Source organism: Vipera ursinii (assembly GCF_947247035.1).
Source record: "Vipera ursinii genome assembly, chromosome: 3".
NCBI classification, from domain to species: Eukaryota; Metazoa; Chordata; class Lepidosauria; order Squamata; family Viperidae; genus Vipera; species Vipera ursinii.
The window spans coordinates 79146554-79169348 of record NC_139516.1 but is presented as its reverse complement, the minus strand read 5'-3'; the positions used below and the strand labels follow the sequence as shown (position 1 = coordinate 79169348).

Here is a 22795-nt window from a genome sequence, read left to right as displayed (position 1 = left end):
TTGTTCAACTGTCGACTACATGCCCACATTAGGCTTAAATACTTATAATCCTTATTTGAAAGAATAACCCACTAGGATCTGAACTGCATGTGCTGCCTTTCCCCATATTTCTTCCCTTATCTCTCTCCAGATACTTCCTCAAGAAGAGAAGACTGTAACCCAGAAATTGCACAAATCCTTTCCATCTTGGAGGTATAAAGCAATCAGAGGAAATTTATTTAAAAAATGGATCTTAAAAGGACTTTTAATATTGTATTAGATTAAGGAAAATGTAAAGTCATCTTTGAGTCACATTTGGTTCCTGGTGATTCCAGGAAAATGTCTCCATAATGTTCTCATCAGCAATATAGGAGTGATTTGCTGCTGTCTACTCCAATATATTTTTCCTCCTCCCGGTAAAAACATATAGCCCTGGGATTTTCCATAGGGCTCCCATCCAAATGTGGACTAGGTCCAAAGTCAGTTAAATATTGCCACCTGATTGTCAGTATTATTAAAATCCGTCAGAGCCAGATAACTCATCACACTAAGTCAGTGGTTCTCAACCTTGGCAACTTTAAGCTTTATGGACTTCAGTTCCCAGAATACTGGCTGGGCAATTCTAAAGAGATGAAGCCCATATAGCATGAAGTTGCCATGGTTAAGAAACACTTTTCAGCCAGGAATTTAAAATCTCAATTTATCTAATGAGCTATAGTGTTAGCTGGTTGGAATGACATGAAAATCAATTCCTTCCTTCCTTCCTTCCTTCCTTCCTTCCTTCCTTCCTTCCTTCCTTCCTTCCTTCCTTCCTTCCTTCCTTCCTTCCTTCCTTCCTTCCTTCCTTCCTAGAAGGACATATAGTCTCTGCTTTAGACAGCAAAATGACTTAGGATGCTCCTGATCAAGGTATAAACCAAATCTCTTGTTTCAGCTCCCTCTATCTGCCCTATAGTCCCATTAACAAAAAGCCACCAATGCTGCAAAACTCCTACATATGACTGAGTCCGGGAGTCATTCAGTCATTCAGCTGTTTGACACTGGATAAGGTGGAAGGAAGCCACTATTTGCCTGTTTATGCAATGGGCACACAAATATCTAGTTTTAATCCTGGCACAACGAAGAGAAAATGTTGAAACCATTCTTGCCAGTCTGGGCCCCTTCGTTTGGAATGGGCTACAACTTTCACAATTCCTACTTAGTACAGCTTGTGAACGTGTTGTTATGTAGTCCAGGGAAAAGGATGCTTCAGTTCGGTACAAGTCTGTCTGTTGCTTCATACTCTCGATGGGGCTTTGTTCCCAGTACACCACTTTTCCCTCCTCCCATAGATCGCTACTTACCGCTTACGAAGTTATCCTCCGTCTTTCCCCCCTTTTCTTTCTTTTCTCTCTTTCGGCTCTTAAAGCTCCTTTCCGCAACAGGCGTCGTTCAGTTGCTATGGTCAACAGCCGCCCAAGATTGGCGTCTCCAAGAACGAATGAACATTCTCTACGCTTAACCCTCCCCCTCTTACAGAAAAGAGCCGAAAGCATAGAGCGAACTACAAATTCCGGCATGCTTTGCCTTAGCGTGCTCATGAACTGTCGGTGTGTAAGCGCGAACTGTGCTCATTCGGCTTTGTTGGGTTCTGAATTCGCTTTAAGGTTCAGATGACTGGTTGTAGGTGTGAATCAATGCAGCGATGTTGTTTTCCAGTAATCATTTTCTTCTGTTCTGTTGCCCGCCCTCGGTGTTTTAGGATTTTTTTTTTTTTAAAAAAATGCATTCCCCGACTTTAATTCTTTTGGAACAAAATCTGTCTTCGGATATATGGCTGACTTCTTCCATTAAACCGATCTAATCACTTTAATAACTTAATTACACTTTGGCTTTACTTTGTCTTCGTTTCTGGAGGTACAATACAGAAGATCTTTCTCAGTAGCTAAAGAAGATTTCATTAGAGACCGAGGAGCTCACAAATTGCTACGCATACAGTACAACCACAGGAGATAATTGATTTCTTAACCCTGCAATATGTAGCAACTATAACATCTATAAATTTTAGGAGAAGTTTTTCTTATGGCATTGGTAGCCATAGTAAAATTTATGGCCCCTACTAACAAGGTGACTTGTGATGTTCATGAAGCTATTTTCTAAATCTCATAATGTTTGAGTGCCTATTATAGCATTGCTTTTCTATTCAATTAGCACTTGAAACAATCTATATTTAAAAACCACCCAAGACTAAATTATACAACTTAAAAAAATGGATGCTGGGAATTTGGGAAATTGAAGTTCCAAAGATATCTCAAGAGCTCTTTTGGATAATACTGGGTTTTATTTATTAATCAAATTTATATAAGCAGTTGGTATATGCAACTGGGCTCCAAATTACATTCAGATACAAATGTGAGGAAAATTTCAGAAATCCTAGACTTAAAATATTTATAATTTTATTGGTAAGAACCAGAACTCTCAATTGGATTGGATTTAGAAAAAATGGAAAAACTACAGAGTAACTTTAAAATCCACATTGTGCAACCAGAGTACAGAATGTATGGATTGTAATTCACAAGTCTTATAATAACTATAGTTTTCAAGCATAAAATTATATTGAGTAATCTGTTATATAAATTAGGCAAATGTGTCCTTAGTCTTTGCTAACATCTGAACACACAAAAGCTGTAGCAAATCTAACAGCATGCCAGTCTACACAATTGATCGCACAAGTAGAGTGGAAGGAGATGGGTGGAATCTAATAAACAAGCAAATAAATAAATCTCAATCCAAACAGATTATATGCCCAGTTCTGGGTTGTTGATAATTTATTGGATCAGTGTTCTACTTGAAGTGAGCCTTTGTGCATCAGTGTGCAATGTTTAATTGCCAGGATTCCAGATTAAATGTTTTTATAGGCTCTTTGGCACAGAAATGGGTTTGGTTTAATGTGATAATCCCAAGAAAATAATAGTAATTTCAATATAACATGCCTCCCATTATCATTCAGCAATCATTATGAAATCTAGCTCCAAGGATCTGAAATAAAATAAAATTGAGGGGTCCTTGGTGCTCTCTGATCTTGTTTTCTTGCAGATGTTTCATTACCTAATTAACATTAGGTATCATCAGTGCTAGTAAGGTGGGGGTGGTCTTAAGGATTCTTTGGTTGGGGTGTTTACTAATGGATCTGTGGCAGTTTCTTGATTGGGTTATTGATTACTTGATTGTTGGTCTGAATGTGACCTTAATCTATGCTGATCTGAGTGCTGATTACTAGTGGAGAAGTTCTGTTTTGGGCTGGTTGATTGTCTCTTTTGCATAATCTATAGATGTTGTTAATGTCTGTGTCTATTGATGGCTGATTTAGAGTGCCAGGCTTCTAGAAATTTCCTGGCATTTGTGGACTTGGCCTGTCACATTTTCCCAATTGAAACAATGGTTAAATCTATATGTTGTGAAATTAAAGAATTTTCATCATGCCTTTTGACTGCCAGTTGGTGTTCATGGATGCGTTCTGCCAATCTTCTGCTTGCTTGTCCTACATAGTGGTTGTTGCAGTTCTTACACTGTATGTTGTGGATGACTCGTTTTTTCTTCTGGGGTTGCTGGGTCTTTGGATTTACTTAGGATGTTTTGAAGGGCTTTAGTTGGCTTATGTGCTACACTGATTCCATGTGGTTGTGGTAGTCTATTTGGAGTTTCTGAGATATTCTTGATGTATAGCAGTGTAATTCTTTTTAGAGTTTGTGTTGGTTGTGCTGTATTGGGTTGAGTGGTCAAGGGCTTTTTGATGAAATTACGTGGGTACAAAATGGATAGTTGCTTGAAAGTGTAGTCCTTTGTTGTAGCTTGTGTGGGTCTACCAACACAGAGGTATAGAGCAGAAAACTGTAAACACTGGGGGCAAATTTCAGATGGGCACTTAATAAGGCTAACAAACTAGGGTTAGTAACATGTTTAATAACAAATCCCTTTAATCCAGTAGCGATTTAAGCGCGAGGGAGATTTCTCAAGGCCAAGGGCTACTACATTCAAAATCTGGTACATCAGGTCTTCTCCTGGATCTCCGCCCCAAAGTCCTGTCCTGGCGACACCATTCACAATAGCTCAGGCCGCTCGACCCTGACTCTGGCCCGAAGAGAGGAAAAGTCAGCTTGCGAAGTGATCGATTTAGGACAGGGGTCTTCAAACTTGGCCCTTTTATGACTTGTGGACTTCAACTCCCAGGATTCCTCAGCTGGCTGAGGAATTCTGGGAGTTGAAGTCCACAAGTCATAAAAGGGCCAAGTTTGAAGACCCCTGACTTAGGAGATCTAGGACGACGGAGAGCAGATCCCACCTTCTCCCAAAAGCGATCCGTCAGGCCTGTGGCGCGCTTTGCCGCCGGGCGGGGCGGCTGGCCTCGGATCGCCTTTGCCTTTGGGCGAAGAGGAGGAGGAGGAGGAGGAGGAGGCGGCAGCAGAAGCTGTCCTCGGTCACGTGGCGCCGGCGCAGAGGAGCAGCTTTTCTGCCTCCTTGCAAATCTCCCGACTGCCGCTGCCTTCGCCCGGCTTCTGGGGATGCTCCCCAGGCACGGCTCTGCCAGCCGAGTCGGGTGGAAGCCGCCACGTCCTGCGTCGCCTCGTCCTTGCCTTGCCGCGAGGCTCAGGTGACTCTTCTGCCTGGCGGCGATGTAAGGGAACCCCGGCGATCGCTTGATCGCTTGGCTTGGAGAAGCCAGCTTCACCTGCCAGGGCTGAAGTAGAGCTAAAAAAAAAAAAAAAAAGCACCTTCCCGGCTCTAGGCGCTAGGGCGCCCTGGCACGAGTTGTGCCACTTTATTTTGGAAAGGTGAGTCTGGGTGTGTGTGTGTTTGTGTGTGTGTTTGTGACAGATGTTTATGTCCTTCCTTTGGGTGGTGGGAGGAAGGTTTCCCGAGCATGGGCTGCCTCTGGTGGGATCTGATCGCGCTTCTGAATGATGGAACTACTTGGCCAGGGAGAGGGTCCCAGCCGTGTTTTTAAAACAGACTTTTAGGGGTTAGGGGGCTTGCTTTTCTGTGGTGGTCCCCCCCCCCCGAGAATCTTTGCTCTTAAACCTCTAAGGACGAAGCAGTAAAATTCCAGGACTTAGAGCTGGTGGCTGGAAGGAGGGAAGGCAAAATATTGAATTTTAATTTTCGTAGCCTTTCTACTGGACTGAAAAGCTGTTCTCCCTCTTAGGTGGGGAATTTTTGAGTATTTTTTTTAAAAAAATAATAATTATTTATTACTTACGGTGCTTATAGTATCCCTTTTTTTCTCAAAAGGGATGCTTCTGTACTTGGGACCAACTCTTAAGTTTGCACGCGCACCCCCCCTCTTCTGCTGCTCCGTATGTCATCTAAACATGAAGATGGCATCCTTTTTTCCTTTCAAATTATAGTTTCACTCAAATGCCGATGTGTATAGAAGTGATCATTAACTGTTAAAACCTAATTCAATTCATCAGTGGAAGCCTATGTTGACTTAATGGAAATTTGCATTACTCTAATTAAGGTTAAGTTCTTAGATAGGTGTGCGTTGTTTTAGATTCCTCCTTAGATTGACATTTTTAAAAGACTTCTTGAATTAAAAAAACCCCCTGGATTATAATAAAATCCCTTCCCATTCAACCAAAAAGTTATATGAAAGTATTGCTATGTTATGTTTTATTGTGGACGTAATATTAAATCTATATGCCCCTTTTTTATAGAATTCTCTTTAAGTAATTGGTGTTAAGTTTCTTCAACTGGACAATTTAGGAGAGTTCTTAAATAAAAAACACCTGGATGATAAAATATTTTCCTTCCCAATCAGATTAAAATTGTTATAGAGTTATTGTTGCCTTATGTTATATTGTAGAGATAATGTTAATTCTATATGTCCTCATTTTAATGAATGACACTTGGTTATGCAGATGAGTCATGGCTATTTATCATTCCCACAAGCATGATCACGCTGCACATTTAGAAGGACAAAAACCCACATCTTTCTGGAGGCTATTTTTTTATTTGAAGGATATTTGAATAATTTTCAAAATTGTGGAAAATCTAAAATGCTTGCATATCTTAGTGAATAAACAAAAGTTTTCTAGAATTTTGTTTTTAACTTCAACTGAGTGGTGTGAGGTTAATCAGAAACACTTTTTCAAATTCAACTGGCTTTTTAATTTTAGCTTATAGAACAGTTCAGTTCCTTGAAGTGGATTTTAGTTACAGGGTATGGTATAATCCATTAGTAGCTAGAATAATTGAGACTGAGTGTCAGAAAGTTAGATTCTGCTTCTGTGAGACACACATCTAGTAGGGTTGACAAAACATAGATGCCCAAATAAATCTACCATGCTAATTTATTTTATAAAGCTATTCTGAACTCCTTAAATGCAAACCTAATAAATGCATGGAAAATATACTAATTGTATTGAATTGAAAAATCTGGACAACTAAATGAAAAGTTTCAACAAGTGGTAGTATCTTGTCTAGTTGAACAGTGGAGTAGGGATTACTTAGTATTTGGTACTTACTACGTGGATGGAAGTCTGTGAAGAATCTCATGTATAGACTAGCTAAAAAAATCCTGTAAGGCAGTGGCAAGACCAATTCCATATTGTAGCCAAGCCCTCCGCCTCTTAAGAATCTGCCTATGTTATCATCAGGAATAAAATTCAACTCAGGACACAATTACATTACTGGCTTCCTATTCTTTCGAGATTTTTCTGAATTCTGATCACTTTCAAATGATGGTACCAAAAAATGGATTCTGGGACTTTATATTCACTAGTTGACTCTATGCATAGATACTTCCTCTGGCTCTAATTTGACAGTTTAAGGGTAAATAATTAAAGAGAATGTTTGCAATTATATTTGATAAGTGGACTGCAACATTTATATAAATACCTTGGGATCAGACCCAGTTTTGCGTGTGTTTTACTGTACCTTGTGAGATTGTAAGCATCCTTCTTGGGCTGGCAGTATTACAGGATCAATACGACTTTAGTAAGCATATAGGAATAGACAATCACCTTGCACAAATATTATAGGTCCCACAAAATGATTTCAATTTTATATTTCAGTATAGATATTTTTATACTGCTTTAGAATGAGCAGAAAATTAGTTCTCGTTTAAATGCTGGTGTCAAATGAGATAACTTATGATGATTTTCCTCCCATTTATCTGCATATATCAACATATCTCACTGATATAAAAAAAAATCTGACATGGATACGTTTTGTGTTTTTGTTCTTCTACTGATGTGATATTGTGTGTGGGTGCTTTTTTGAGAGAGAAGGAGATGAAGAATCTGCCACATAGTATAGAATAGATGCTGGACAAGGGGAGGGAAGGGAAGGGAGATACTGCATTATAGATTAGCTTCTTTGTCCTTCACATACATAGGACTGTTCTCCGAATATTGCTTCTTTTGTTTTTCATAGCAATACCAATAGTGCAGTTATACAGCACTCAAGTGTACATTCATTGAATTTACTTAACCTGGTCTCCTAGTATCTTCAGTACTGAAGATGCTGATAATATCTTCTCATCTGTCTCACTGTGGATCTGCTTCCTCCCTATTGTCTTTCTACCCAGACACAAATGGGAGAAAGCACCATTGTTCAGATGAGGGCCCTGCCTCTGACCACTTGCTTAGGAATGGAGCTGCACCTACTTTCAATGTGTCGCCCTCTACCAAAAACTTGTGACCTATTAAGGCCAATGTTGCAAATACAGCACTCAATAATTCATGTGCCTTCTGTGAAGGAGAGGATCAACAGAACTAGAAGGAAGGCCAAGCAGATTCTGTGACATTTATATTCTAAGAGCAAACAGAATGTATTGTAATTTCTAGAGTTCCTAATACTAAGGGACCCAGAAAGTTGTTTATGGAAGTCTCCCAATGTGCTAAAAGTTTGTTGGCTCACAGCATTTCAAAAAGTTGGATTGAAAAACTGGTTTGTTCTGTGGCTTTTCTCTGATCTGTATGAGACTAATAGAATGGCGTGCCATATAATACATATGTCTTGAAGAACCGCACAATTATTCATTTATTGGACTTCTGGACCACTCAGAAGCCGTGATTCTCAGCCCTTACATGTTGCAGAAATCAAGGAAGAGGCAAGGATGAATGTACATGTAAAAGAAAAAGAATTCTGCTTTGAAAAATAACCCTTGAAACAATATCCAACTGTAAAATCTAAACAGGAAAACTGATATACAAAATAATATGTTTATGGAAAATAACTTGCTTACGTTTGGTTCCAAAAATAGTGCTTTCTGTGACAGGAACATGAGAACTGTGGGAGAACTCATTTTTCTTCACTGTTAATATCTCTTACTGCTATGATTAGCTGATGTAATAACATCAGCTGGCTATAACTTAGCATGGAAGGTGCTGTAATACTTGTAGTTCACAGATGAAGCTCTCACTCATTGTTAAAGGAGACAATAACAGACTGAATTTTAGATGTGCTCACAAACACATGTACAGTATTGTATGTTTGGTTAATCATTCCAATACTGCTAATATTTTTCTGTTCCAGCAATGGAAAATCCAGAAGTGCTTGTAAGCAGCTGCAATAACCAGGATGAGGAAAACTTATACAATGTAAAGCATCATCCACCAATGTGCCGGCTTCTGGAAGATCAATTGAGAAGGAAACTTAAATTTTTCTTTATGAATCCCTGTGAAAAATTCTGGGCCCGAGGGAGGAAACCATGGAAGCTTGGCATACAAATTCTGAAAATAGCCATGGTTACTATCCAGGTGAGGTAGAGAGCTGCAATACAATTGTTATTTTTTAAACTCACTCATTTTTAGTTACTGCAATACAAATTCAAGAAGTTATAACCAGCTAAGTGGCAACCCCTGATTTATTGTCCCTTTGAGAATTATGTTTCCAGAACCATCTGTATGCTACTTGGAACTTGCAGACCTTGAGACTTAATATAGGTAGCCCTCAACTTAGAACCATTTGTTTAGCAACCGTTTGAAGTTACAATGGCATTGAAAAAAGCAACTTATGATTGGTTATAGCACTTAACAATCGTCAAGCATCCCCATGGTCACATAATCAGAATTTGGGTGCTTGGCAACCAGCATGTACTAATGATGGTTGCAGCATCCTAGGGAGATGTGATGAGCATTTGCAATTTTCCCAGCTGGCTTTCAACAAGCAAACTCAATGGGGAAAGCTGGACATGTTTAGCAACCTCATAATTCAATTAATAACTGTGGTGATTCATTTAACAACCATGCCCCAAAAAAGGGTTATAAAATCAGGTGCAACTTATGTAATAACTGCCTTGCTTAGTGACAGAAATTCTGGTCACAATTGTGATCGTAAGTTGAGGATCACCTGTAAGTATTGAAATGACCCCAAGTGTTCTGGCATCCTGAATATTTTTGAGGAAAATATTTTTGTCAAGCATTTAGTATTGACAAGTTTAATAATATTATACATACACTCACCATATGTTCTCCATCTGTGTTGTATAAGAACTTTCATGAATGCCAACTCCACATAGCTACCTTGTTTAGGAACTATGGAACTTTTACTTCAAATATCTGATAGGTGCTGAATTAGAGTAACTGACAGAATAACAGGTTTACAATTGCAGTTTTGTTTCATTTCATTTCATTATTATATATGGCAACCCTCAATCTTTTACTAAATGCTCACTGCTCACCAACTAGGAGAAAATTGTCTCTCGGTTTGTTCAGAATACAATATGAAAATGTCCAGTATGAACTTTTAACTAACAGTATCCAATTCAGCAAACCAGATCCATGACCAAAAAGAAAAATACAGCTGTAATATTGAACTGGGCTACATTATAAGTGTAACAAGAGAATAATTATGTAAATATAGGAGAAGGCTTTGATCACTGAATAAAAATAACATTTGTAAAACAAGAGGGAATGCTAGCCAGCTATATGCTCAGTTGCTGATTTATTTACAAGATACCTTTTTTACTCTTAAAATCTACCAAGGGAGGGAGTAGGGAATAGTGGAAGGGATAGAACTGGTTAAGAATGCTCCACCAGCTATAAAAAATTAGTGTGCTTGTCAGAATTTATGCATTATTGAATATTTTAGCTGAATTATTCCCTTTCTGTTGATACTGATTCTAAGTTCATACAACATATGAGTACCACATTTAATGACCTGAGCTGTAATTATCAATGCGTGACCAACTATTTGTGCAGAAAAATTTACATTATAGTCTGCTAATATCTAACTTTTCGGGGGCGGGGATATTTTCAGCTTGTCATTTTTGGGCTAAGTAATCAAATGGTGGTTGCATTTAAAGAAGAAAACACGGTTTCCTTTAAGCATCTATTCCTGAAAGGTTACATGGACAGCATGGATGACACCTATGCAGTGTACACACAAGCTGAGGTCTACGACCAGATCTCCTTCACAATAAACCAGGTATTTTTTTATATATATAAAAAGCATCCTTACCTTGTATAAAAGTAAAATTATACATTGAATTTAAACTAAGCTTGAAAAAAGCCAAGTCAGTATAAGTGAACAGATACAAGTAGAAGGAAAATCAGATTGGTTTCCTGTACTGTATAGCTTGCATTGGCTCTAACAAGTCAAGAGATGCAGACCTGATAATTTCATGACAGTCTCATGAGATAAAGGTAACACAGCCAATTGGCCCATAAAAATGAGGTTTTCTGAAATTGAATAAATTTTGCTTTCATTTGAACCTTAGCTTTTGTAATTCCATTCGTGAGGTCAATAAATCTGAAAAGCAGAATGTTTCCTCACAGACATCCTTGCTTCTCTTGCCTGTCTAATTAGTTCAGTTTTAATTAGCAGGCCAATCCATTAACTGGTTGTCCCTTGTCATTTAGTTCTTACAGCTGCGTACTATTTCTGTTGGAAATCATGCCTATGAAAAGAGAGGAACCGAAGAGACGCCCATGGCAATATGTCAGTACTTCTACAAGAGAGGAATTATCAGCCCTGGGAATGACACTTTCGATATTGACCCAGAAATTGAAACTGGTGATATACTGAACTACTCAAATCAGATAGATTGTTTCTGTGTGTGAGAGAGAAAAAGGAGAATGAGGGCGAGAGAAAGAGAGTGAAAGAGGTGTGTGTGTGAGAGAGATAACTTGAAGAAAGATGTTGTGTTTAAAAAGCAAATACATGGTAATTTCCAGTAACATTGCACTATAATGGATAGATACTTCAGATATTTTATTAGGCACACTGTGCAGGAAGAAACTCAAGTACTAGAGATAGTCCTCACTTACCAATTGCTGCATTCAGCAGTGAAAAAGTAATTTTAAGACCCCTCCCTGAACCTGCAGCTGTTGCAGCATCCCTGCAGTCACACAATCACGATTTGGGTGCTTTGCGACTGGCATGCATTTATAATAGATGCAGCATCCCAGGATCATGTGATTCCCATTTGTGAACCTTCGCAGCTGGCTTCCAACAAGCAAAATCATTGTGGAAGATGGCAAGAAGTCACAGATCATGGTCAGATGACATTTCGCTTAACAACGTGAGGATTTTTGGTTAATGACCGCAGTGGAACTGACATTCTGAGCATGGCACAGTCATGTGATGTTTATATAGTCACTTTATGACTTTATGACTTAGCAGCTGTGGTTGGACTACCTGTCCATTAGAATAGAAAAGAGCTGGAAAGGACCTTGGAGGTCTTCTAGTCCAGCCCCCTGCTCGGGCAGGAGAACCTATACCATCTTAGACAAGTGACTGTCTAGCCTCTTCTTAAAAATCTCCAGTAAGGGAGCGCCCCACGATTTCTGAAGGCAAGCTGCTCCACTGGTTAATTGTCTTCACTGTTAGGAAGTTTCTCCTTAATTCCAGGTTGCTTCTCTCTTTGGTCAGTTTCCGACCATTGTTTCTTGTCTTACCCACTGGTGCTTTGGAGAATAATTTGATATCCTCTTCTTTGTGGAAGCCCCTCAAATACTGGAATACTGCTATCATGTCGCCCCTGTTTCTTCTTTTCTTTAGGCTAGCCAAGGGATAGGCAACCTTGGCTCTTTTATGACTCATGGACTTCAACTCCCAGAATTCCTGAGTCAGCTCAGGAATTCTGGGAGTTGAAGTCCATGAGTCATAAAAGAGCCGAGGTTGCCTACCCCTGGGCTAGCCAAACCCAAGTCCTGCACCTGCTCTTCATATGTTTTAGTCTCCAGGCCTTTGATCATTTTGTCTTGTTTAAGTCACTATGAAAACTGCAGTAGTGATGTACTTCACTTAATTCCTTGCAAGCCTCATGTCACTCAAACTATGTCAGCTTCAGTCAGACCTAATATGTTCCATACCTGTTTTAATTTCCAAGTGACCTCATAACTCTGTTGATAAAAGTTGCTGACTCAGAGGCCAGTGTGAATGACTCTATTGTAATTGTATCCAAAGCAGGTTCTTTATAATTATTGAGCAGAGTTAAGGGGGCATCTACTTGCAAGATACTGTAGTATAATCAACATTGAAATAGATTGCCATCCCTCTTTCAGAAAGAGGCATGCACAGAAGTTTCTTGCCAACTCAACAGTGCAGACGGACATCAGACATGTAATCTCAACACCGATTGGTGATTCAGGCTCAGGGTGAGATTTACTATTATGCAAAGTGAGACAAGTCACCTCAAGCAGGAGATAAGCATTACTAACCTGTTGAATGACAGAAATGTTTGCTGTGTGAACTATTTTGCTCTCCTACCCTGTTGCCCTCAAGTATGGAACAAAATGTCATCTTAAATGTACTTACGAATCCAGTTAACTTGTGTACCTGAGCTGGGCAGGTGCCATTCTTTAATTCATTTGCTTCAGGCAAATACTGAAATATCTTGGCTGACTCTGCCCTGCCTTTCAGGCTAGAGAGCATTGGGACTTTGTTTTGGAGTTTGAAAATAACGACATAAATAATGATCTGCGTTAGTGAACTATTCTAGTGAACATATCTGTACAACATTTCTGAACAAAGCCAAAGGGTGAATTCTGTAAGGACAGCTTAACTCAAACTTACTGTGTTTCAAAGACATTAAAGGACTGTTGAAAGATTGAGGGTTTTTTTTCTTGATATATGTTTGCAATTACCTGAACTAATATGTAACATATAAAAGTAATTACATTGTAATTATAAGAACTTTTTGAATTACTGTTTATTTTATTTAGATGGAAGTAACTTATAATTTCATTGAAGTACTGTTCCACAGACATAAATAGAAGAGCATGTAACCATAGAAATAATATTGTAATTCTATACTTTTTTGGTGTTAGGGTACTGACTGTGGGTCAATTATAAAACTTACTTTTTGAATTTGTTCTTAAGGAGCAGATATTTCCAGGGATTCTTTATCAAATAAGAATCCACACAAGGCCAGAAGTTCAGTAAATGTATACATTAAATCAATTTTTTAAAATGTAGCTGTTTTTTTCTTTGTATAAACAAAGATTTTACTTCTCATATTATTTAGCTAACACTACTAATGACCAGACTGGATTCATTTCCTTATTACTGATTTTCTGTCTTCTTCAGCTTATAAAATGTTGATTATTTTCCATATAAACCATCTGTCTTCCCACAGAGTGTCTTTATGTGGAGCCAATACTACCTCTGGAAAATGGTACACTGAGGAAGACCCCTTTCAATTTCACTTTAGACTTCCATAGGTGAGGGGGGGGGAAATAAAAAGTTGCTAGTATTCTTAAATACTTTTGGTAATGGTAAAATAAAGCTGTCGACTCTGTTGTAGACTTGTGACTCTGACGCTCACGTTCAAATTGAAGGCCATTAATCTCCAGACCGTTCGACAGCATGAACTCCCAGACTGCTACGATTTCAGACTAACAGTAAGAAGAAATGTGAAGTCCTTGGAGCTTTCTGAGCTTGGTTGTTTATTTGCAAATAAACTAGGTAGCATCATGAGCAGAAAAGCAAGTTAAAAAAAAAGTTTGAACTCCTGATGAAGATTTGTAATTAGTCTTTTTCTGAAGGGCAAGTTTGGATGGGAGAAATGGGTGTAGAAAAGATCATGTCAACTTCTTCTTAAACTGGACTGTTGCAGTATATGTAGTAGCAACTTAGAAGTAGAGAATGAAGTGAAATTATGAAGGTGAATCTACATCAAGAGGTAGGCACCAGTGAATTATTGCTACCAGAGATTTGCTTGCCCACAGCTGCAAATATCCATTCAATAATTCACCTTTTTTCATTTTAGTACATTCAAAACATATTTCTGAATAGTATTAGCTTTTTGAATAGGGTTAACAATAATATTAATACTTTTTGTTTATGTATTTAACTATAATTTTAAAATTTGCTTCTATTTCTTTTTTGTTGATTGTGGCTGGTGATTATCTTGAATACTTCTCAGATGAAAAAGTGCGATAAAACCCAAATAGTGATAAGAATAGCAATATTTCTAAAAACAATGTTTAAAAGATGGAGAAATTGGGTTATGTTCTCTCACAGTTTTGTTATGTTTCGTTCCAGGGTTATTCAAATATAGTCTTCATTTTATTTCTCTATCTGATTTTTAAATTGCTTAGATTTTGGGAAGAATGGTACACTAAATGCATGGGCAAATTCAACCTATCTGTATTAGTGAGGGATAAAAGTGTTTAGAAATAATAATAACAATAGCATCTTTTCTACCTCCACAATATCTACAGATAATATTTGATAACAAAGCTCATAGTGGAAGAATTAAAATAAGCCTAGACAATGATATTGCCATCAAGGAATGTAAAGACTGGCATGTTTCTGGATCGAGTAAGTTTTTAAAAAAAAAATCATACTTCTGTTATTACTTACTTAGTGCCAAAATATTAGGATTTTACTGAAGGCCCTAGTGATGCATGAAGTTAAATACAGTATTTGCTATAATCTGCAGTAACTGTACTTTTTAAAGTGTGTGTGACAAATGAGAACGCAATTTGAATGTGAGTGTATGCTACATCATTTCATCATTAGAGTTTCTTTCTATACAGTTAATATTTACACTATTTACACCAGTGCTTTTTTTGTAAAAGAAAAAGGTGCCGGAACTCACACATGTCATACAACCCACGTTGCCTATCCTACAAGGTTCCATCCAAAAAAGGTGCCGGAACTCCGTTCTGAGCGTTCTATGAGAAAAAAAGCCCTGATTTACACTATAATAGAAGGGAATTCCCCACAATGGGAAATTTGCCCCAAATGCAAATACTAACTTGAAAGGAGGTGTGAAGCATTCATTCTTTTTGAACCCCTTAATTACCCACCTCTCCCTTTTTCAATGACATGTATTGAAAGATTAAATAAGATGGAGGCCTCTTTTCCATTATTAGCACTCTCTCAAGGCAATTTCATGAAGAAAATTCCCCTACAGACACAAATAAGTATGTGTCGTATGAGAGTATCAGGTTAACTATTATGCATAGATAAGTAAATCAATCTTTTTTTCCCCGCAGTACAGAAGAATACCCACTACATGATGATCTTTGATGGTTTTGTCATATTGACATGTCTTGCATCACTTATTCTCTGCACACGGTCTGTAATTAAAGGAATTCATCTACAAAGGGTAAGCTTGTGTTTGTCAGTATCTCCTAATAAACGTAATTGCAGCTTCTCAACAGCAATTTCTCTTTTCTTGCCTGCTCACATACCTTAGGAATTTGTGGCTTTTTTCCAACATCACTATAAGAAAGAAGTGTCTTTCTCTGATCTGATGGAATTTGTCAATGGATGGTATATCATGATCATAATTAGCGACCTTCTTACCATAATTGGTTCTACATTAAAGATGGAGATACAAGCTAAGGTAAGTGGCTTGCATGCTGATTAGATGACCTATGTTTTGGAAGTCCCAACTGAAATCTTATTGGCCAACCTGAATTTCTTATTTTCATACTTCAGTTGAGTCTTCAACTGGGGGAAATGGTCAAACTTGAGAAAACTGCTGCTCCAGAGAAGGGATTTTTCTAGCTGTATATTTTATCTATCCATGGCAATGGCATTGTATACTAAGAATGAGCAGCATCTGTGCATATCATCAAAAGTCTATTAATTTGTTGTGCAGCTCACTTGTGCTCTCTGTCCACCAGGAAGCAACCCTCTGCAATTTTTTATCCCAATTTTTTAATGTCATAAGGCAGTGATGGCGAACCTTTTAGAGACCGAGTGCCCAAACTGCAACACAAAACCCACTTATGTATCATCGGATGCCGGATGGGCGTGGCCCTTTGGGTGGGCGTGAGCGATTGGGTGGGCGTGGCTGCAGTGGTAACAGCAGATTGGGTGGGACTAAAAAGTTAAATCAATTCCAACTTTGCGAGAACTTTTTTTTTCCCCGCAGGAACTTGAAATTGATTGACTGAACCCTTTTTTTTTGCACATGGAGGCGGAGGCCTAAAGCAAAAAGGTTTTATAAAACCCAGCTGAAGGCTTAGGACTGGAGTGACGGCACGCGTGCCCACAGAGAGGGCTCTGCATGCCACCTGTGGCACCCGTGCCATAGGTTTGCTACCACGGTCATAAAGTATACCCACCTTCCAGGGATGGTCTTGTCTATTTGCTAATCCAACAAAAATATTTATTTATTAAATTTACATGCCACCTATCTCAACGTCAAGTGACTCTTGAAAAAAGTCAAGAAAATATGGTATCCACAAGTCTTAAAATGACTATGAAAGGTCTTTTTTCTGGGCATCCCACCTGAAATGCAGTCAGTGTAACTTACTGAACATCATCTTACTCTTCACGTAGAGTCTGACAAGCTATGATGTCTGCAGTATCCTGTTAGGAACTTCCACCATGCTTGTATGGCTTGGAGTGATCCGCTACCTCAGCTTCTTTCAGAAGTATAATGTAAGGATCTTCTGGGACCTTCATGCTCTTGGTATTTATTTCTGTTATTATCTGGTGGTACTGAATACCTTTTGGAAAATCTAATGAGCATCTTGGGTTTTTGTTGGGCCTTGTTTTTCAGCTGCTTATTTTGACTCTCCGTGCAGCATTGCCCAATGTCATTCGATTTTGCTGCTGTGCAGCTATGATTTATCTGGGTTATTGCTTCTGTGGCTGGATTGTGCTGGGCCCATATCATGCTAAGGTACCGTGACTGGGATGTTTGTAATCTAGTTTTGTAGTGTCTTGTGCAAATGTTAACAAAATGAGCATGCTGCCAAGATATCTGAAAGGGCCAATTTATCTCTCTAGTTATATAACTATACGTTCTCACCAGAATATGGAGTTGTCATATATAAGTATATATTCTCTATTATCTGAGTCATTGATGGAGACATTCATAGAATATTGTAATATCCAGAGTTTTTCAAGAACCGTTATTGAGTAAAACACATAACATTTCTTTGCAGTTTACTATATTTGGCCAGTATCTTTTAAGCAACTTAAACAAAAATGAAAATAATTTTGTTTTGTCTGTTTGTTCCTGAATATTTGTTCTCTTCTAGTTCCATACCTTGAATATGGTTTCTGAGTGTCTTTTCTCTTTGATAAATGGAGATGACATGTTTGCTACTTTTGCAAAAATGCAACAGAAAAGCTATCTGGTATGGCTATTCAGTCGGATCTACCTCTACTCTTTCATTAGCCTCTTTATCTACATGGTTCTGAGTCTCTTCATTGCCCTAATTACAGACACGTATGAAACAGTTAAGGTATGTAGATGTTTACTATAGGATGTTATGTTTAATTTTTTAAATGTGAATTTCAGAAAGTTCTGAAATAGTTTTCTGAATATCAGATGATTTTGCTCATTGAATTAGTCTTGTGTGCATACAGAGACAACAACAACAACAATAATAATAATATTAAAAAGTTGGAAGGGACCTTGGAAGTCATCTAGTCTAACCCCCTGCACAGGCAGGAAACCCTATACCATTTCAGACAAATGGCTGTCCACTCTCTTCTTAAAAACTTCCAGGGTTGGAGCACTCACAACTTCTGGAGGCAGGTTGTTCCACTGGTTAATTGTTCTGTCAGGAAATTTCTCCTTAGTTCTAGGTTGCTTCTCTCTTTGGTTAGTTTCCATCCGTTGCTTCTTGTCCTGCCTTCAGGTGCTTTGGAGAATAGCTTGACTCCCTCTTCTTTGTGGCAACCCCTGAGATATTGGAACACCTTTGCAGGAATTCAGCATGGCATCCTGACATCATCATACAAATGACATGGACCTCTAATAACATTATCTTTACTGCAAGCAAGCAAGCAAGCAAGCAAGAAAGGACCATTTGCATGATGATGTCATGATGCAATGTCGTCATTTATTCCATGTTCGGGGTGAGGACAGATTTTTGTGTCGAAATCTTGTTTGTTAGCATGGTGGGACTGGTTCTAAAGAATGACCAAGACTGAGAGTTAAGGCTGTAACCTGTTGCTTAATTTCCCAGCTCTACTTAATCTGAGCTGTTATGTTTAATTTCCCTTGGGCAAGAGGACATGTACTATATGATGACAATTCTTTCTCCCTTCCATTATCTATAATATGAGGAAACCTTTTCAGAAGATAGTTTAGAGATGACACATCTGTCAACAGGTGCCCCAACTTCCTAATGTCCTCTGTAGACCCTAAACTGAATACAAAAAAATGAAAAGCCATAAAGCACCCTTCCTGAGCACCCGACATGAGAAGACCCCAGGATCGAGACAAAATTTTAAGTCAACATTTAATTAAAATTGAATTACAAATGACATTTCATTAAATAAAAGCTCCTATGATTACTCCCTCTCTATGCGTTTAATAACTGCCTTAGCAGCTGTCAGCACCTAGCTAACTTACAATTTGACAAAGCAGGTTTGGCTCCGCTTAGCTTTCATATGGGAGACCACTTGAAAAATCCAGCCCTGTGGGAGGTTGAAAAACCATCCTGGAAGATGGCAAAACCACACCACTTTCTTACCATTCCTGAGCAATAAAACCGAATGGATGTATCCGTGTAGATCACAAAGAGCTGGAGAAAATGGCTTCGCTTTTGGATTTCAGAATTTTCGTTTTCTCTCTTATTAAAAAGGATATTTTGGCAGCATCATTTGGAAGAGATCTGAGTATTCCCTCCAAGGCATTTTGAGTCTGCCTGGAGTCTTGAAGCCCCAAGTTGTGTTCTCTTGCCATTTCTACCAGTGCTTGAAGCCAGCTAAAATGCACTTTGCAATTCCACCCTAGTCTCCAATCTCATGTAGAATCTTGGGGGAAGGAGGATGACATGCACGGTGCTCAAGAACCTCACTTTTCTATTTATCTAATGGCTTCTAAGGGACGTGGTGGCTCAGTGGGTTAGGACGCTGAGCTTGTTGATCAGAAGGTCGGCAGTTTGGCGGGTCGAATCCTGAGTGCCGCGTAACAGAGTGAGCGCCTGTTCCTCGTCCCAGCTTCTGCCAACCTAGCAGTTCGAAAGCATGTAAAAATGCAAGTAGAAAAATGGGGACCACTACGGTGGGAAGGTAACAGCATTCCGTGCGCCTTTGGCGTCTAGTCATGCCGGCCACATGACCACAGAGACGTCCTCGGACAAGCGCTGGCTTTTCGGCTTTGAAATGGAGATGAGCATCGGCCCCTAGAGTCAGAAAACGACTAGCACGCATGTGCGGGGGAACCTTTACCTTTACCTTTAATGGCTTCTAACTCACCAGGAGAAACCCTGTCTGACCTTCCCCATTTTTCCTCACCGAATACCTTTTTAAAAATTGTGTTTTTCACAAGCACTTAATACCCACCTGAGTTGTTCTACATAACAACTTTTTTTTTAGCATTACCAGCGTGAAGGCTTTCCAGAGACGGAGCTTCATTCATTCATAGCCCAGTGCAAAGATCTGCCAAACTCTGGAAGATACAGATTAGAAGAAGAGAGTCCTATAAATATCTTCTGCTGTTGTAAAAGGTTAGTGACTAAAGGACTAGCTGACAGCCTCATCATCCCCCTCCCTTTTTTCCCCCTTCTTCAGTGACTGCAAAGCTGAAGTTGGCTGCTTTGAGAACATAAAGCAGGTTAACAGGGCATCAGTGTTGAATCCAGTGCAACTGTAGGTACTTCCACATGAGTCTAGTGATCCAGCGCTGGTTTGAAAGCTGCTCTGGATTCTCATGATCCCTCAGTGTCAAGCCATGTTAGAAAGCTGAGCTGCTTTATTTCCAGCTTTGGTAAATGGAATAGCTTTTTTCCAAAACATACTGCTTTCATTTCCTTATTGGAGGAGTTCAGATCGTAACTCTTCTTCTGTCTCTTGAGCAGATAGAGGAAATGCTGACATACCAGCTCTGCAACTCTTCTCAGAAGCCTAGAGGAATGGAACAGGAGTTCAATTAAATTCAGATTTCTCCTTTTCCTCCTCTGGATCTGATGGCTTGTATAGTTTTGCTAAGGGATGCGGTGGCTCAGTGGGTTAGGACGCTGAGCTTGTCAATCAGGAGGTCGGCAGTTTGGCGGGTCGAATCCCGAGTGCTGCGTAACAGAGTGAGCACCTGTTACTCGTCCCAGCTTCTGCCAACGTAGCAGTTCGAAAGCACGTAAAAATGCAAGTAGAAAAATAGGGACCACTACAGTGGGAAGGTAACAGCGTTCCGTGCGCCTTTGGCGTCTAGTCATGCTGGCCACATGAACACGGAGACGTCCTCGGACAAGCGCTGGCTCTTTGGCTTTGAAACGGAGATGAGCACCGGCCCCTAGAGTTGGAAACGACTAGCACGCATGTGCGGGGGAACCTTTACCTTTTATAGTTTTGCTAGGGTACTAGACCTTTTCTCTTTTCATCTTTCCCTTTTTAGTGTAATGGGGGTGATGGGAGTTTCTCGGAGCAGGGCAGTGAGGATAGATAGATAGATAGATAGATAGATAGATAGATAGATAGATAGATAGATAGATAGATAGATAGATAGATATGCTTTTTCATCATTGCAAGTTGTCAGAAGTGAAAGCAATTACTGATTTATTTTAAACTGGTTCTGATGGCTTCAGGAATAAAGATACTAGTGGCCCTTCATTTAAATAATGGTGCATAAGATAACTTAGGTATTAGTTGTATTTTTGTAAAGAGAGGAATTGTGATTATCCCCACCAATTTATCCCCAAGCCATTTTATTTAACAGTAAGATTTCTAACCTTGCCCTTCTTATTCAGGGTGACTTATTTTATTAAAATTATTTTCTTTAAATCGATAGATCTTGCTTGTTGTATAAAATGGGACTATTTTGATTTCTTTCTCTTCATCATATATTTTGGGTAGCTGGATAACATATGTCTGCCCCTTTCCCCCTTCTTTAGGTCTTAATAAAAATATTGGCAATAATTGCTGAAATTAGTTGGAGATTCCAGAGCTGCACAATCATCACAGATTCACTGAGAAACAATCAAAGAGGAAATTCTAATGTAAGAGGCACAAAATTGTCAAAAATGTTTTTGGAGTAGGTGCTGGTAATCATGTTAATTCTGATTTATAAATTGAGTCCTAATTACCATATAATGCACAGCTTAAAGTTGCTATGAAAATCAGTGGAAAACTAAAATTATATTGTGATGTACTAGCATTACTCTTACTGTGATTATGTTACAGGCACAATGTATGAATAACTACATGAATTAATCACACAAGATTTTTCCAGTTTTCTATAAGTATTTGTAGATCACCTGAAAAGTAAGAGAGATGAGATAATCTCAGTATCTTTTCTCTGTGTGATTTGACACAGGTCACTAAAGGACTTTTGACTCCCAGTTGTTTATAAAATGCCATAGAAAATAAAACTATAACAATAATTCATATCCTCTTTCCTTGCATACTACTGAATTGAAGATTGATAGTGGAGAACCTAGAGTGGGTTTTGGTTCCCTGTCAAATTACATTTTGTTCCACAACTTGATAACTTTTAGACTTAAGAGTTTTCAAGTTTAATTGTTTGTTGACTCTGTTGAATTTGTAAATCTGTTAGTTCTTCAGCCAACATAAAGATGGTTGGCCCCGCTCTTTATTCTAATTATTCTATGAAAGAAGTCCTATTTTGGACTTAAAAGAGCCTCTTATCCATTGCTTTCATGTTTAAGGCAGGACTAGAATTCACAGGATCCTGATTTCTAGCCTGGTGCCTTAACCACTATTAATGCCCTGGGTACTCTGTACGAAAAATGTTCTTAATATTTTACTATTTTAAGAAATGCACAGACATGGTTTAAATAAGTTAGCTAGTGGCAAAATGACCTTTAAAAAGGGGAAGATCATATCTCCCATCAGAAAAAGCTCTTTTCCTTTATGCAAAACCTTAACTTTATTGTTCAATGTGATTTAGGGCCCACGTTGGTCTTCCAAGGATTTCATTTGAAACACTAAGATAAATGAGCATAGATCGGCAAAATAATAACTAGAAATCACTGGCCCAAGGCAATCTGTCAGCATTCTCTAGCATTGGAGGCTGAGACATTTCTAAAATCACGCTGGCAACAGATCTGTACATTGGAAGTGAGGGAACAGAGAGATATGCAAAAAGACTATTGTCTCGCTCTGAAGAATGGAAGAGAATGTATGTCCATTCCAAGCCAGTATAGATACTTTACAAGCGTTAAAGGATCAACACAGCATTGAATCCATGGCCTTTCCCTGAGCCTGCCCCCTTCTGAAGTTATGGTTGATCAATATCAGAGTCTGATTGAATTTTGAAGAGTTACGTCAAGGCCAGTTTCTTCTCTTTAGAGGGGAAATCCTGTAGTTCCCTAGATCAGGGGTAGGCAACCTTGGCTCTTTTATGACTCGTGGACTGATGATGATGAGCAACAAAGCAGGAAATGACTGGGCTCCTGCCTTTACAGGCAGGTGTCCTGACTTTTGATTAACCAGCTGCTCAACAGTTTCA

The 22795-nt window shown here is 38.9% G+C and overlaps 1 protein-coding gene across 1 annotated transcript; it reads left to right on the top strand.

Annotated features, from left to right (window-relative positions):
- Nucleotides 1–4430: 4430 nt before the first annotated feature.
- On the top strand, nt 4431–22695 carry MCOLN3 (mucolipin TRP cation channel 3). The gene is made up of 14 exons (XM_083359768.1): nt 4431–4633; nt 8497–8720; nt 10222–10389; nt 10824–10977; nt 13544–13628; nt 13712–13808; nt 14631–14730; nt 15411–15523; nt 15614–15763; nt 16708–16809; nt 16931–17053; nt 17415–17621; nt 19708–19838; nt 21219–22695. Exons 2-14 carry the CDS (start codon nt 8499–8501, stop codon nt 21223–21225), a joined length of 1659 nt encoding a protein of 552 aa, XP_083215894.1. The 5' UTR covers nt 4431–4633; nt 8497–8498; the 3' UTR covers nt 21226–22695.
- The last annotated feature ends 100 nt before the right edge of the window (nt 22696–22795 follow it).

What these genes read in the sequence shown, in the direction of transcription:
- MCOLN3 (XM_083359768.1), top strand. Translation starts at nt 8,499, where the DNA reads ATGGAAAATCCAGAAGTGCTTGTAAGCAGCTGCAATAACCAGGATGAG. An exon ending in GCTACGATTTCAGACTAACA is followed by an intron (nt 13,809 to 14,630) that starts GTAAGAAGAAAT and finishes CAATATCTACAG; the next exon opens with ATAATATTTGATAACAAAGC. An exon ending in AGATGGAGATACAAGCTAAG is followed by an intron (nt 15,764 to 16,707) that starts GTAAGTGGCTTG and finishes CTCTTCACGTAG; the next exon opens with AGTCTGACAAGCTATGATGT.